An 18,071-nucleotide genomic window follows, 5' to 3' on the forward strand; every position below is an offset into this window, starting at 1 on the left:
TGCACAGTAAAGACATGCTATTGTTTTCATCATAAATGGCATTCTCAACCACAAGATCTTCAATGCAGTAAAAAGTATTAACTTGAATAATCTTTATTCCTCTAAACATATAATCATGGGAGAACCCGTCTTTTAACATGATCTGTTATTAACTTCCAAATAACATCTATTAAGAAAACAACACTTGTTCATTTTTTTTCTGTTGAGAAATTGGTGTGAATCAAGCAAAGAATTAATCTAAATAAAAGAATGATTATTTATACTAATTTTCCAATTAAAGTTTTTATTCTCTCGTTTTTCCAACTTTTAAGCATTGATCTGTAACTTGAATTATTCGAGTTAAATTTAAATCCCAAATAACATGTACTAACTTTAAATAATTACATCAGAAACTTTAAATGATTCATGATTGCAATGTGTCCAAGATTAGTTTTCAATAATACCCAAACACAAATTGTCAGTTTTATTAAGAATTATTTCACAACAAGCAAAAAATATATTAGTATCGTCAGCATATTGATTTAATATATGTTCAGTGTTATTTATAATAATTCATTCATATCATTGTCTTTTCTCATTTTCCCACAAATTTCAACAAGCAACATAAAGACGAATTGAGAAATAGGCTCACATTGTCTGCAGTTTGCGTTTGTAATAATGGGATCAGAATGTATCATTTTTGCAATATAAATAACTCCATTATAAAAAAGAATTACATCCATTTTTAGCACTAAATCACCAAAATAAACATACCTTTTCGATAACAGTATAAATAAAAGGATATTTTATCAAATATCTTGTCAAGCTAGACAAAAAATAAAGTGTCATAAAATTCTGATATTTCCCACAAATAAATCCGTTTTTGGAGTGCATGTATTGCTTTCTTCAACACACTTTTTAATATTTGCCATATAACCTGAAGCAATCTTATAATTCAAATTTGATAATAATATTGGCTGCTAATTCTCTAAAACGTATCTACATTTATTTGGCTTTATGATGTAATCGAAGGGAGGAAACCAATTATAAGAAGAATGTATCGGGCAATCTAGTACCTCAGACATTTGACAGCAAATGTTTGAATCAGGTCAGTGCACGTAATCAGAGAGTGTACAGAAAACATTGAATTGAAAATGAACCAAACTGAAAAGAAATTTCAAATGCTGATCGAGTTTGGTACAAGGTCTGGGTCCAAGAATGGATAAGGTGGGTTTCTCTGGTTGTTTCTTCCTTTGATTGTTATACTGATCTCTGCCAGTTCTTTCTGAAACCTGAAAAAAGAAAAATTGAAATGACTACAAATGAATGTTGAATATCTTATTTTGTACTTTGACCATCTGAGTAAAATTGTCCCCTACCCAATGGGATTATCATCTAAATATAATGTGTTTCTGATTATGTCATGCTAGATCTGAGAATACACTGTTATATTTAGGTGTATATTATGTAAATGAGTTATCTGGCAGGGAGTCAGAGATAAGTTCCAACCTATTAATATAATTTCTATAAATAGCTAAAGATGCTCATAAATGGAAACAGTCATATTTATTTTCCAGTCATATTTATTTTCTGCATGTCCAATCTGCATTTTGTGATCCAGAATCTGCTGTTAACAGCTGAAAATATTGAAAATTATATATATATATATATATATATATATATATATATATATATATATATATATATATATATATATATATGTGTGTGTGTGTATAAAGGTTTCCAAGAAAAGGTTCAAATTATTTTCTCAAATTAAGAATATTGACTCCACATTACAACAGCACTCTAAGAAGTATGCTTAACTTCTATATTTTATTTCCACTTCAGTTATTGATGTTTTTCATATTATCAGCAATATTCATTTGAGTACTATTTTTTAATTTTTGCAATTGTTTGACTTTTTTCACACTACCACCACAACCTTCACAGCAGCAATTCTCTCTAGTAGCTCGGAGGAGGGTGGGGTTATAAAAAACATAAGAAAAAGAATGAGAGGTTATTGAGTCTACTTGATAATCAATTCTTACTCTTCCACGACTTTCATGGCCTTGGGATCAAATATGTACTGGACTTCAAAGTCTCCAAGCTGTTTTGTTCCATGACTGCTGAGGATCTTGGTCACAATCATTATGTCCAGTGTGGTGGGTTTGTCTGGCAGATTATTAATTACATCCTGCTCTGTCAGCGGCTCCTATAGTAAGAAATGTAGTTAATATAGCATCCTGCTCTGTCAAGAGATCTTATAGGAGTAAGAAATGTGGGCTATATAAACTGCTGTCAGGGGTAGCTACAGTAGTAATACATGTAGGTTATATAACATCTGGTATATGAGATCAGAGGCTCTTACAAGAGTAAGAGTGTGTGATTTGGATCTTTATCGTAGCTTTAACAATTTTTTAGTCATATCGCTACGATATCAGCTGTATGGCAGTTTATAGTGATGTCTGGCACTGGAGCATCATGCCGCAGACATGTAGCATGATGTCCCGCCCAGTCACATTACCCTGACACCAGGCCGACCAGTCCTAACACTAAGTTCTTAATGCTGAGCGCCTAACGAGGCAGCTGCAAGTACCAATTTTATATATGTTTGGTACGACTTAGGTGGGGTTTGAACCCACGACCTCCTGCACCCGAGGTGGACGCTCTAAAAATTATGCCACCGGAGCAGTACAATAGTAAGAAATGTGTTATATAACATCTGGCCTTATTACTGTATAACAGCGTCTCACCATTTTTGAATACATCCAACTGTATATTAATGTATAAATGTATATGCAAGCTCAAAACAATCTTATACTGGATGCTATCTCACCTCTATGTGCGTGAGTTCAAGTCTCAGGGCTCGACCACTGTGGGTATGTGAGAACGTTTACCTGTACGAATCTTACCTTCATAGGTTACCACAAGAAATGTAGACTCAAGGGTGTTATATGTGGATGATCATACCAGCATCACAAGTTATAAATATGTAAGTTAAAGATAGCCACAATAATTTTAAAAATTCTTTCTTATTGCCAAAGGAGCTAACCCACCTGAAAACATGTTGCGAAGCTCATACGATGATAAATTTAAGGAGACATACCTTAGATGATGGGGGTTTTCCTTTCATCAGACCAGGATAATTTGGTGGAAAAGCATACTCATCGTACTGAGGAAAGTTGGCGGCAGCATGAGCAACACTGCATGTATATATGATACAGGTCAGGGTCTGGATAATGTGATCAACTGTTGTGAATTTGTCATTCTCTCCTGGTACACCCTATAAAATGAAATAATCATCTGGGTTGCAATGAAAAGCTTAAACAAACAAGCGAAGAAACAAATACAACACTAAAGTAATGGTGAGTCAAAAGAGAGTGTCATACGTTCTACATATCTATAAATCAAAAAGGGCAGACAATCTTACAAAAATAGTGGGAGTCAATATATGCACATCATAAGACAATGATCATAACATGCATCAAGTATGATTGAAATTCATCGTAGCTGAAATAACAAGATCTTGTCATATAATGCAGCCAGCTTTGTTGAACTGTCGATGTCCTGTAACTTTTCCAAAAACTAACGTGGCTACAATGATTGGTCAACATACAAAACATCTGATGAAGTTCTTAATATACTATGCTTCAAGTCAAACGACAAATCATCTAAAATAAGAATTGATTTATTCACAAGATTCAGCTTAAGCTAACAAAAGGAAAAAATTCTCAAAAACATGTTTAAGAGGTACATTGCTTTTGTTGATGGTCATTATATTTACCAAGTTTCATGGCAATCCATTAAAACCTGTGGGACTAGTTTTGTTTTAAAGATTGTTTGATAAACTGTATCCTGATGAACGGACACGAGAAACTCCATATGCCCTCACGTTCATCATTTCATCATGGTAAACTAACCAGTACACGTTGATTTTCCTGATGATAATGATATATCAAAACAAGTGGCCATCTCAGTATTGCCCAATAGAAATACCAATGCTTAAAGATTTCCTAGACAGCATGTTTCTTGTGATGGATAGACCAAACAGGGATCTGACATAGCGAAATCTTGATAAATCGGATCTTGGTTGAGAAAATATTCATGAATTGCTTACAGACCGCAAAAGAGAACAATCTTGATAACCTTTCTCTTTCACAATTCTTTATCTCTAGTTTTGTTTTTGCATGTCCACATCTCCATCTGGACATTACATTTCACACATAAGTTAGACATCATGGCAGTTTTGCAGAATATATTACTACAAACGTGTGCACATACATGGGCACTCAAAGATGATTATTTTCAAAGAAGTATAAACGTAAACACAGCATAACAACTTCTATGTTTCTTACAACTCTGTGATCTTAAACTGTATAACAAAAATGATATAAACGAACATTTTGAGTAAAATTTAACAAATAATTTATTTCAGTAACATACAAAGTAAAGATTCAAAGACTCTTACATGATTGTGAATTAAATATCTAATAATCATGAATGTCATATCAGTGTCCAAAAGTATAGAATATGTAGAAATAAATTCCAGTAATCTTGTGTGCCGTAATGTATCATAATGATATAATCCCGAATTTCGTAGAATGAGTCCTTTATAATCCCAAATTAGTGTTTTAGTCCAGAGCGTCAGTCAGTACTTTATAAATGAATATTTTTTGTTAAAAAAATCATCTCAAATTATATCTGAACACAACAATAAGTGATTATACAGTCTGAGCACGAAAGAGGAACAAATAATATTTTATCAAAATCCTCTTTATCAGTATATGCAGTCTGTCACGTGATCTAACTGGCAAAATAATGTTCTGCAAAACTGTTCATTTCTAAAGGAAAAATTGACTAACTCCTAAACAAGATCAGGTAATGATTTGAAGTTTAGTAAACATATTATTTATTTGTTAGAATCATGACAAAACTCGGGTACACAATATGAATTAAATATCCACAATATTTTGGACATGTATGAAAACAGATTTAGTCAATAAATTCATCAGTGCAATTAGGACTAGTGACATATTACAATCTATACGCATATCAAATATATCCAAGCATAGAAAAAAGCTTGTCTAATCTTTAATAGATCTGAAGAAATAACTTCAGGCCATTATATACATCAAGGTGCTCTAACACAATCTAGTAGACTTTGTGTTTGGTGATGGTGTTTGGTGATTACCATCACTTTACCAAAACGAATGGTGTATGTTCGATTTAGCCTGTTCCCTTTAACAGTAATCTATTCACCTGCAATGTGATGAGAGTTAATTGTGACCTTTAACAGTATTCTATTCACCTGCAATAAGATCAGAGTTAATTGTGACCGTTTGACATTATTATATTTACCTGCAATGTGATGAGAGTTAATTGTGCCCTTTAACAGTATTATATTCATCTGCAATGTGATGAGAGTTAATTGTGCCCTTCGACATTATTCTATTCACAGGCAATGTGATCAGAGTTAATTATGCCCTTTAACAGTATTATATTCACCTGCAATGTGATGAGAGTGTATTGTGCCCTTTAACAGTATTATATTCACCTGCAATGTGGTTACATTTTAATATGTCATTTAATAGCATTATATTCGCTTGCAATGTGCTTACATTTTATAATGAATAGTAAGAACATTATATTGATTTGAAATGTGGTTACAGTTGTTGTGGCCATTAACAAAATCATATTCACGTTTAATGTGGTTAAGGTTTTATGATAACCATTAACAATATGATACTCACTTGGAATGTGGTTACAGTTTTCTGTGCCCATTAATAGCATTATATTAATTTGCAATGCGGTTACAGTGTTCATACTCATTAATAGAATTATATTCACTAGTAATGTGGTATTTTAATGTTTGTGTCCATTAATAACATTATATTCACTTGCAATTTGATTAGTGTTTTGCCCATTAATAGGTTTATATTCACTTGCAATGTGGCTGCAGTTTTTTTTTTCTCATTAAAAGAATTATATTCACTTGCTATGTATTTGCAATGTATGTGCCCATTAACAGAATTATATTCATTTGCAATGTGGTTAGATTTCTGTGTTCATTAATGGAATTAAATTCACTTGTAATGTGGTTACATTTGTTGTATCCATTAATATAATTAAATTGACTAACAACGTTGTTATAGTTTTTGTGCCCATCAATAGAATTATATTCACTTGCAATGTTGTTACAATTTGTTTGACCATTAATAATGTTATATACGCTTCCAACGTGGTTACAGTTTTTATCCCCTTGAATATAATTACTTTCACTTGCAGTGTGTATGCCCATTAATAAATTTATATTCACTTGTAATGTGGTTGCAACATTCCAATAAAGAAGCACAGTACTAATTTACCTGCAGACCACATCCTCCCTGCTCCCGTGGCTTGGTCATTTCTTCCCTCCAGCTCTGGAGTTCCCAGTCTCCTGCTATTTTCTCAGGTGTATCTGCATACGAAGGAGATTTATAACAAAATAGCAACTTTTTTCTTTGTTACTGTTTCTTTTTTTAATATTCATCTCAAGGAATTAATACAGAAAATCCTTGCTTGAAAGACCACTGTTTTGAAAGACTTTCTCTCGTTTAAGACCGGAATTTTAGTGTATGGATTTATTAAGTTATTTTATGATAAGATCTATGTTTAGACACCACCCATCATGAAAGAGCATATTTGGTTGCAAATTGGTAGTATCTAGAGACAGTTCTTTTCCCTTTACCCAGTGGCCTGATCTACAAAGCCACGTGGTCTTCAAAGCATAGCATATTTGAAGTGTTGTTTTTTGCATTGTATTAACTCTGACAAGTATACATTAAGCATGTAAAAGAAACAAGCAGGCCTAATTGCCAACAAGGTTGAACCCAAGACCTCTTTCAACAAAATCATTGGCAACAAAAACCCAGCTTGATCAAGACAAGCTTGTGACCATCTAGTGTACCACTTAATTGGCCTTAAAAATGCACGACTGGTTTAGAGTAAAAATGTATCAGTATAAAAGGTTTACATAGACTCAAAGTAGCAAAATTTTCTTTAAAAGTGTAAATTACAATTTGTGACTTTGATAAACCATTCACATACATGAAAGAATCACTTTCCGCTCATAGGTTATTAATACACAGATGTCTGATCAACGATACAAACAACAAATGGTTTCTAGTACCCTTTGAAGAGAACATGATTTGTGTTTTTTTGTTTCACTCCGCAGATATGCATATTGTCTAATAAGGGTGTATTACAAGGGCAAAATCAAAATAATCCACCCTCACTCAATCCCATTCCATCGTTCAAAACTTGGTCCACATATTGGATAACTTGATATCATACCACGTTCTACAAGATTTATCTTGATCTGAGTTACATCCCGTACATTATAATAACGCTAATATTAGTTCCTTTGTCAATGCTCATTATACAATCCTACTAAATGAAAATCTGAATATAGAAAACCACATTTAGTAAGTTTTAGTATAAAAAATTGGATGGATAAACTGCTGGACAGCAAACTGAAATGGACGGCATAACGATTGTTTTTTATATAAAAATGTTTTATTCTGTTGAAATGAAATAGCTTGCATGAAATTTTTCTGCACATTTCATTGGAGAGCTGATCTCTTAAAATGCTATTAAAACAAGTAATTTGAGATCTATTTATTGAAAATGAGCTTCAAGTAAGATGGTGGTCTATCTGAACATTTATATATTTCCAATTTCTGTAGTAGAAAAGTTTGACCAGGTAAAGTCCCTTCCTAAAGTTTGCAGTGATACAGCAATAAGATTCCCGCTATCAGTTTCTTGATACCAAGTTTGCGCAACATTTTATAAAGCCATTATGCAGGAGCAGATGTTTATAAAACCTGGTTGACGTTTAGATAACAAATTATGTGTTGATAAAAAGCAATCATAGTAGCTTATGCTATGTATATCTGTATTGTGTGTATTAAATTCATTATACTGATTGCATTTGGGTTCATTTAGTTAATAACATTTGTAATGCTGACATTCTAAACATCATAGCTTGTACTCTTACAGATGAGTCATGTAGGTCGTATTTTGGTTTCATTCATAAAAGTCCAAGGTCGATGTACTGAAACAATTCAAAATAATATCACGTTATCCAAGGAGAACATTTGTTGTGTAGACTGGTAAGACGGTCCTATTCCTGATTGGCTAGATTGAAATAGCTGATTTTTTTAAAATGAATTTGAGCATTTCAGAAATTTTATTGATTCATTTTAAAGCTTTGTATTTTATTTTATTACTACATTGTACTGTCTTCCTATATAAAGACAGTTTTATACAGAATTTACTGTTCCTGACGTTGCACTGGACTTGGAAGAGATAAATCGATAGTTTGATTTACATGTTTAAATTTGATATCATGTGTTGGAAATACAGTTCTGTACCATTTATTCAAAGACATTTGGATAATTTTAGCTGGATGGATTTATCATAAAACCTTGGAAGGATATTTGGATTTATATTGATTTTATTGTGAAATATTCAAGGACATTTGGATTTATATTGGATTTATTGTGAAATATTCAAGGACATTTGGATTTTAATTGGATTTATTGTGAAATATTCAAGGACATTTAGATTTGTAAACATTGTGATTCTGCCTGTGGTATTTGTAAATAAGGACATCATAGTTTTCATCGGAATACATTTGGAAAGTATTCGGATTATTTGGATGTATTGGAATTGGTAGAACATTTAGGAGTTTAAGGAATTCATTAACTAAGGTAACTTATTTTAATTCTTTTATTTGGTATTTTAGGAAAATAATGTATATTTTAAATTATACAAAACTTGATGGCTATAGCTCCTAATTGTTTTGCAGTTTAAGCCACTAGAGATTGTAACACTACGAACATGTTATCCAAGTAGTTTTGGGCGATATGGAAAGAACTACAAATTGGTCTATAATTTGATTTATCATTTCATGCCATCTTTCTGAAGACAGCGGTTACTTAAGCTGACTTATACTGGTCTGAAGCAACCCAGCTTTGATAGCAAAGTTCATAATCATTGCAATGCTTTTATTGATACAGTGAACGCCAATTTTTAAAAATTAAGCACAAATTCCAGCTTTACCAGTAGATTTCGTATGATGAAAAGATTTCAGAAATTGACAGACATATTAATTTTTTAATGGGTCGAATTGCAGACTGAGTGGATTCTACTTATTTCATAGATACAAATTATCTAACTATCGAAGTTAAAACAGTAATAGGACTGTTAGTTACTTTCATGTATCCTGTATCAACATTGGCTGTGCACTCGCATTAGACGTTTTACATTTCTTTGCTATCTGTAACTGTTTACTTGACAACAGTTGGGGATTGGTACTGTATGCTAGAATATTTTCAAAACTCATTGATGCATTGACCTACGATATCTTATAGACCTTTCTTTCCTTTCTGAATAAGACTACTCACAGTATTCCTCTACGTTTTAGAAGAATGTTGAGATTTTATTTTCACATGTATATTATCTCTTATTCTTTATTCTAGACTTGCAGTCTAGCTTGTTTCAAGTGTCACTGAGTGACATTATCTATCGGTGTCCAAGGAATCTCAACAAGATCCTTGTAGAATTGATTGATGTTCAAAATAGGGTACATCAGTACCTAAACATTTACCGTCAAAGTTATTTTCAGATCGGTAAGTAGGTTTACTAATAACTGGTCGAGGATAATGGTCACTAAGGCCTATACAACGTAATGCATGGCGTATAATCCGTTCCGTATGATGGTCCGTAGCAATATTTCAACAGTTTCGAAACTGCAGATGACAGAACTTGTAGGAATATATTTTAGTTTATCAAATGTTTAATTATACTCCTTTCATCAAGTATTCTTTGTGAAGGTCTTTATATGTCTTTTGATCAGGGGTCTCAAATACGTGGCCCGCCAAGCCGTATCCTGTGGCTCGCAAAATGATAGGCGTTGCAAGGTGTCATGAGAGATAACAAAGGTGGTGCAGCACTTGGACCATCGAAAATGTCTTCATGCGGCCCTCGGGGTGGTTTGAGTTTGAGACCACTGCTTTAGATGGTATTTTGGTTTGTGGACATTTCTTTCGAAATACATGTAGATGTATTTAAAGGGTATTGTGGTTTATTGATCGCACATGATGCAATATTATTAATATAAGTATCGCAATACTATTTGTTAATTAATACTCTGTTGCTATTTATGTACTGCTCATTTACACATTGGTTGTGCTAGAACATAACGCAGGCAGTGAAATATAAATCAATATCTTGCATTTATATAGCGCAACTACATACAAAACACAACTCCTGACAGGGTGATACATTGCATTGCAAGTTAGTACCAATGATGTGCTCAATTTCATCTCTTGGATCGACAGTAAAGTCATAGGAAAACAGCAAATGCAGCATGGATAAAACTCCAATTTAATTCACTCTCCTAACATGTTTCTTGTTTTCCATAGCATAAAATCCTGTTCAAAACAGTTCAGTAAAGTGTCTTATCGCTAACACGTTCACGTAAATTAAAAACTTGTTAGATATTTTTCCTGATGGTTGATGATGCTAACCTGAAGAATTTATCCGTTACGTCTACTAGAAATTTTATGAAAAGTAATGTTTTTGAACACTATCATCCTGCACGCAATTAGTCAGCCATCTTAATTAGTATTAGTTTAATGCTTCAATGCTGTACAAAATAAATGTGAGCATTTTTGTGCCTAAACTATTTAGCACTACCCTTTTTGAACACAGCTCGTTACTATATATCAGTTTATGACGTATATAAGACTGATGCCAAAATCCTCTTCCGAGGCAATCGGAGATGTGTTTTACTCGCAATTGGAGGGTACAGCTTGAAAATTCCCATGTCTGACAATCTTGGGGAATTACAGATCCCATGTCCAGTTAGTTACAAATCCTATGTCTGGCAATCTAGGGGAATTACAGATCCCATGTCCAGTAAGTTACAAATCCTATGTCTGGCAATCTAGGGGAACTAAAGATCCCATGTCCAGTAAGTTACAAATCATAAGTTTGGCAATCTGGAGGAATTACAGATCCTATGTCCAGTAAGTTACAAATCCTATGTCTGGCATTCTAGAGGAACTACAGATCCCATGTCCAGTAAGTTACAAATCCTTTGTCTGGCAATCTAGGGGAATTACAGATCCCATGTCCAGCAAGTTACAAATCATATGTCTGGCAATCTAGGGAAATTACAGATCCCATGTCCAGTAAGTTACAAATCCTATGTCTGGCAATCATGACAAACTAAGAATCCTGCTGACAGAGTAAAATCTTATTCAACTTGCCCGGAATTTTATATACAATTGGAATGCAAATATTTCGATTTTTTGTGTACCTTCATAAACAAATCTCTCTCATGAGCAAGAAAGATTTACCAAGCCTAGTCAGAATGGATATATTTTCGTTGCTAATAGTAACACTTACCATAATAGAGGTGGGCGTATTTGGAAACATACTTGTTGATTGCATCATACAAGAGCAGGGCATCGTCTCTGAAGTGGTACCCTGGTAAAACATTCTGATTGTACACCTGCAAAAATTACTTTTTCTTACATAATTTGAAATAAAACAAAGTGAAGTATGTCATTTCTGTCCCCCCCTCCGTAATGAAAACACCAAAATACATAGAGTGAAGACATCGAGCTGTGGCCCTGAGTGACAGAGTAATAGAGCTAATGGCATGCATGAAAAGTAAACAAGTTGATATATCTCATCAATGAGAACAAATAAAGAAAAAAGATTTGAAACTCTTCAAAAAATGCTGTTCAATTATTATGCAATTTTTGCACTAAAAAAATGCAATATTAGGGAAAAAGTAATTTATCTAGAAATATTTTAAAACTGTACCAAGTTAATGGTGAAAACACTTATATTATATTCATGACGAACGAGACCAATCAATTTACATATTTCTCGTTCAGGTGGAAAGTAGTTTTAAAAATTAGCTCAAGATAAAGTCAACATTCAGATTCTAAATTTGTGGATAAATTAAAAAATACAGACTGAAACATGTAAGGCAAGAAGGACAAACGTTGACAGCTCTTTATAGGGAGATAAAGAAACGTTCTTCTTGCAAGAAACATAAAATAAACAGCTGCTTGAATCAACAGCTACAGTCATACAACCAATGCAAATTCCAAAGAAACAGAAGCACTTAGAACAAATTAACAATTTAACAAAAGTAAGTAGGACAAAAGCAAGCCTATATAGTTGACTACAATGAAATAATTTTAAGTGGAAAATTTCCATCGACAAAGCACACATTATTCATGCTGCACAAAATAGAAATTATCTGGTTATATAATACTGTTAAAATGGTCAAATTAGAAAGAGCCAGTGATATTAAATGCTGGCACGTAACTATCTAGACTAAGTAGACAAATGGAGAACATCAGAAGATGTAAATAACAAAACTTAAATGCAACAGTATTACAATTTCATGAAATTAATAAAGTACAAGCACATGGACATTCAACGACTTTAGAAAATAACAATAGAGAACATTTATTAACATTATTTTAAGTGTCTGAGAATTGTTACCCTCAGGTAAAAAGTTAAAACAACTCTCAAAACCAAGAAACGAAAGATTTACTGTTATATATATATATATATATATATATATATATATATATATATATATATATATATATATATATATATATATATATATATATATATATATATATATATGTGTGTGTGTGTGTGTGTGTGTGTGTGTTAGCAGGTATAAGTCTTGGCTTATATAATCCATAAAGGTTTAACAGGAGGTGGAGAAAATGGTAATAATGGTAGTGATTAAGGTCATAGTAAAATTTGTGGTGAGATTCAACTAGTAATTAATACTATTGACGACAATTCGGTTAACTAAATAAACAGCACTACATAGGTTGGTAGCATTTCTTGTCTACATAATTCTTAACAACCTCTTTTAAAGAACTGTTACAGGCTGCTAATGAGCTGCTGGTATTAAATATTTTACCATTTCGGCATTGATAGCAGTGTTTATTTCTATCTGAACTGTATCTAATTACTTTCTAAAAATCCAATAATATTGGCAGATTTAATCGTCATATCACTAGGCATACGAAATTCCGTAATCATTTGCTATAATCTAATGCTTGAACCAGAATCATATTGCTGAAATCATATTGTAATGTTTAATTGTTATTCTACATTTCAGCCTTGCTCATCAAGAATTCATTTTTCAAAAACGTTGATCTCAGTGTCTTGAAAATGGAAACATACCATGTAAGACATGTTCTGTTTGGTACTTCAGCATCTAACATACGTATTGTATAAGACTTGACTCTATGGCATATCTTCTATTTTGTAAAGAGCATTTAACAGACATATCGTAAGAGACTTGATATCTGACTTAGTCCAAATGTGTTCCCTTTTCTGTCAACCATTACTGTCTTTCAGAGAAGGAACATGCACATCCTATTATTGCATGACTTGTCATCAGTCATTGTATTTTTTCAGTTTTGCAGTTTGTTCCAGTATTTAAATGTCACAGCATTATAAGTATAATATCATTTTATATGCATCTTTCTTATAAACTGGAGCAGGTTCTCCAAACCCCTGATATACAGTTGCATGGTCTTCGGGCCTATTATCAATTAAAAAACCCTAATATACAGTTGTATGTTCTTCAGGCCCATTATCAACAAGACCTTGATGTACAGTTGTATGTTTTTCATGTACATTTTAGCAAAGATATGATGTATGTTCTTCAGGCCCATTATCAATAAGACCTTGATGTACAGTTGTATGTTCTTCAGCCCCATTATAAATGAGACCTTGATGTACAGTTGTATGTTCTTCAGTCCTATTATCAATAAGACCTTTTTTGTATAATTGTATGTTCTTCAGGCCCATATTCTATAAGACATTGATGTACAGTTGTATGATCTTCAAGCAAATTATCAATACGACCTTAATGTACAGTTGTGTGTTCTTCAGGCCCATTATCAATAAGACATTGATGTACAGTTGTATGTTCTTCAGGCCCATTGCCAATAAGACCTTGATGTACTGTTGTATGTTCTTAAGGCCTATTATCAATAAGACCTTATTGTAAAATTGTATGTTCTTCAGGCACATATTCAATAAGATATTGATGTACAGTTGTGTGTTCTTCAGGCCCATTATCAATACGACCCTGATGTACAGTTGCATGTTCTTCAGGCCCATATTCAATAAGACCTTGATGTACAGTTGTATGTTCTTCAGGCCCATTATCAATAAGACCTTGATGTACAGTTGTATGTTCTTCAGGCCCATATTCAATAAGACCTTGATGTACAGTTGTATGTTCTTCAGGCCCATTATCAATAAGACCTTGATGTACAGTTGTATGTTCTTCAGGCCCATTGCCAATAAGACCTTGATGTACAGTTGTATGTTCTTCAGGCCCATTGCCAATAAGACCTTGATATACAGTTGTATGTTCTTCAGGCCCATTATCAATAAGACCTTGATGTACAGTTGTATGTTCTTCAGGCCATTGCCAATAAGACCTTGATGTACAGTTGTATGTTCTTCAGGCACATTATCAATAAGACCCTGATGGACAGTTGTATGTTCTTCAGGCCCATTGCCAAGAAGATTTTGATTGTTTTCATTAATATGTATGTAGTCATGATGAGCAGGAATGTTATAGTTATTGCAGATAAAGTTAAATTGTTTCTCATCTATGTAATGTGCATTCCATTAAATGATTGATTAACGGGTCAGGTAATTGTATCTGAACGTTAACATGAAACCTATATATTGATTTTACTTGCCCATTTATACTTTGATATGGTTATTATCCATTATGATATTCTATCCCAGCTGCTGCCAGCAGTGCTGCTTAAATGATTCTGACGAAATTTGATATCACACTCCGGTATCTGTTCAATGAACCCGAAGTGTCAAATTTTAAACTGTATTTATCAAAGAATATTGACTGGCTTGTTTGTAAAATAAGTTTCGATGTAGTGTGATGTTTCAGACCCAGCTCTCATGCATTCATCTCCAATACGAGTTCAAGCTACAACAATGAAAGCTCGAAGGTTAGATTTTAGAATTATGAGACTTTGAAATTTGATAAGAAAATTTGTGTGGTGAATGCTCCGGCATAGGCGTTGCTTTCTTTTTTTAACTTGGTGTTAGAAGAGGGCTGTGTGCTGGGAAATGTTTATGAAATCTTCTGGTAGGTGCAGTAGCATTGTGTTCTGTAACCAAAAACGTTTTATAAAAATATGTTTGGGGTGGGTGAGTAGGATATATTTTTTCATACAATTTATATTGATGATGGTAAGGGTTAGTTACATGTTATATACATTAACTACTAAGCTGAAATGGCTGGGAAGTTTTAAATACGTTAAATAACAGTGTGACGGATGAAGGCACACATAACATGTTTTCCCTGCTTTTATTTCCAAAAGGGAGGCAGACAAATTTAGAGAAGATGAACCGATTACCCATAATATCATAAATGGGTAAATACGATTATATCCCATAATATCATAAATGGGTAAAGGTGGCGCTCTACAGTTTCATATTTTGCATAGGTTAGGATTTTAAAGAATAAGAATTTCCCCGGCTTTCCTCACTGGCTATTTAAAAAGACCTTGTATATCTTAGGTATAATTCAAAGAACCTTTGATTCCCATTATTTTGGTGTATGATTGATGGATGTAAAATGGGTTATAGAGTATACAGCTTGGCCTTACTCCAGATGTGTACCTTCCAAAAAGTGCTAGCTCCACTTGGTCATTTTCACTTCCTGAACTTCAGAGGTAAATTGTATAAAAAAGAGCAGATAAGATTTTTTTTTTTACATTTTATATATTTGGTAATTCATTCATTGCACTTTCAGAAGCTGGTATTGGCTAGTCTGGCAAAATTCATTTTCCCTATTTTAATAGCTGCTATGGATAGTGTACTTTATACTAATTCAGGCTGATTTTTTAGCACAAGGGAGCAGTCATTTTGGTTAGCAGTGTGTTTAAATCATGTACAATTTCCAAAGGTACAATATCCAAAGAAATATCATCCACATTACATTAATGTTGCATAGAGGTATGCCAACATTCTCTCCACTGTGCATGTTTTAAATGCAAACAACTTCACCTTACATACGTCACTCTCTCAAAAGTACATAATAATGGTGAGCGCCCCCAAATACGATTATATCCCACAATATCATAAATGGGTAAATACGATTATATTCCGTAATATCATAAATGGGTAAATACGATTATATTCCGTAATATCATAAATGGGTAAATACGATTATATCTCACAATATCATAAATGGGTAAATACAATTATATTCCGTAATATCATAAATGGGTAAATACTATTATATCCCGTAATATCATAAATGGGTAAATACGATTATATGTCATAATATCATAAATGGGTAAATACGACTATATTACAATGAACATCCTTTCAGAAAGTTCTTCAAAATTCTGGGTTTTAAATTAGGTTAATCTGAAAAGAAATCTTATTTTTATAAATATGATGAAAGCAATAGTATGTACGTTACAATTTCAAAAATATCAATTACTTTTAAATATATTCAGATAAATGCGAAATAAAAACTGTGAAAATAAAAATGAAATAGTAGATGAAGATATGTTGCTTAGTTTCAATAAAACCTAGGCCAGGATTTACAAGAAAAAAATAGTTCATATTTTTCTTTATGACATACTTGCATGGAGTATGTATCTGCACCATAATCATGAAAGAACAAAATTATCTATATTATCTATATTCTAAACTCTATAGTAGATTACTGGAAAATTCTTATGCAAATTACCCCTCTCCGTTTCAGATCTTCTGGCAAAGTGCCGTGTACATCCATCCTCCACATTTTGAAACTGAAACGTTAAAAACACTTCAATAATTAGTCAATGGTTTAAGATTCGTAAAAAGATATTTATAGTAAATTTATTGTGGTTTATATTGACTTTGTGGGTAACAAACTAATCCTTAATATAACGTATCTATCAAGATGGTATATATCATGATTTAATAAGATATTTCTCTTTTGATGTATGGTGTCAGATACTGAAATATTAAATCTCTCAGCACCATAATACATGTATTGAGGTTTCGGAATCGGGTATATCTGTGTTATTGTCCGCATGAAACACAGTTTTAAATATGCCACCCATGTGTATGGTCTAGATATGAAAGTGTAGAGCTTTAAGTGTCAATATCTGTTTAGGGTTGTTACCAATGTAAATCAGTCAATCAGATCACAATAATAATTAACACTCCTCAATGAAATGGGCTGAGATGGAGTTCTTCTACACCCCATACCCCTTTTTTGTAACGCTCTCTTGGTCTTAAATATTATTCAGTTTCTACACAGGTTTTAACTTGCTGGAAATCCAACCGTACAGGATATGTGGTCACAGACAATCAAACGAAATTCCCACAGACCATCATGAAAATATTAAAATAATCAGATCCGTCCTACATCTTAAGAATGATTGATCTGAGAGGAACCTTTCAAGCAAAAATGAAAATGGTATGATGCATGACTTGTTTTGATAAAAATTTCTTTCTAGTGCCCACAATAAAAATCTGATTTGTTGTTATTTTCTCATTTACATCAAGTAGTTTCAGTGCGATAATAGAAAAAGATTAAGAATAGCTGTGACTTCAAGCCTACTAATAGGCATACATTATCGATATGCAAACCTCGTTTGAAAACAGATTAATTAATTCCAGTAATTATTTTCAACTAGTGAGTGGGCTTCATTTTCTAAAATAAAGTAATTAATATACCACCATCATACCACAAATAGACTAGTTCTGCAGCTCATTAATTACTTAGTTACCTGTGACCATATGCAAGTAAAATAACTTGTACTTGGGATTCAACTTGACCTATCCTCCATCTAGTCTGGGTAGAACATAGAAAGAGTTAAAATTTTGGAATGACGAGTAATGTTGCTGATTTTTGCTGGTTTGTAGACTTTTAAATTAAGCTGAACAAATATTAACTTAATACCAAATTACACAATGCATTATGCACTAGTCTCAAATGGCAGTATTAT

General features: G+C 32.8%; 1 protein-coding gene across 1 annotated transcript in view; it reads right to left on the bottom strand.

Moving 5' to 3' along the window:
• Positions 1-344: 344 nt before the first annotated feature.
• LOC149796779 (allene oxide synthase-lipoxygenase protein-like) overlaps positions 345-18,071 on the bottom strand; it is a 65,126-nt gene continuing 47,399 nt past the window's right edge. Inside the window, exons 10-15 of the mRNA XM_089961427.1 lie at positions 16,823-16,883; positions 11,434-11,539; positions 6,345-6,436; positions 3,086-3,262; positions 2,028-2,191; positions 345-1,271 (exon numbers count right to left, since the gene is read on the bottom strand). Coding sequence (XP_089817553.1) covers positions 1,157-1,271; positions 2,028-2,191; positions 3,086-3,262; positions 6,345-6,436; positions 11,434-11,539; positions 16,823-16,883 — 715 coding nt within the window. The 3' untranslated portion in view covers positions 345-1,156. The remainder of the gene's footprint in view (positions 1,272-2,027; positions 2,192-3,085; positions 3,263-6,344; positions 6,437-11,433; positions 11,540-16,822; positions 16,884-18,071) is intronic.

This window comes from Sinohyriopsis cumingii, chromosome 6 (genome assembly GCF_028554795.1).
Source record: "Sinohyriopsis cumingii isolate HCF-2022 chromosome 6, ASM2855479v2, whole genome shotgun sequence".
Classification (NCBI taxonomy): Eukaryota; Metazoa; Mollusca; class Bivalvia; order Unionida; family Unionidae; genus Sinohyriopsis; species Sinohyriopsis cumingii.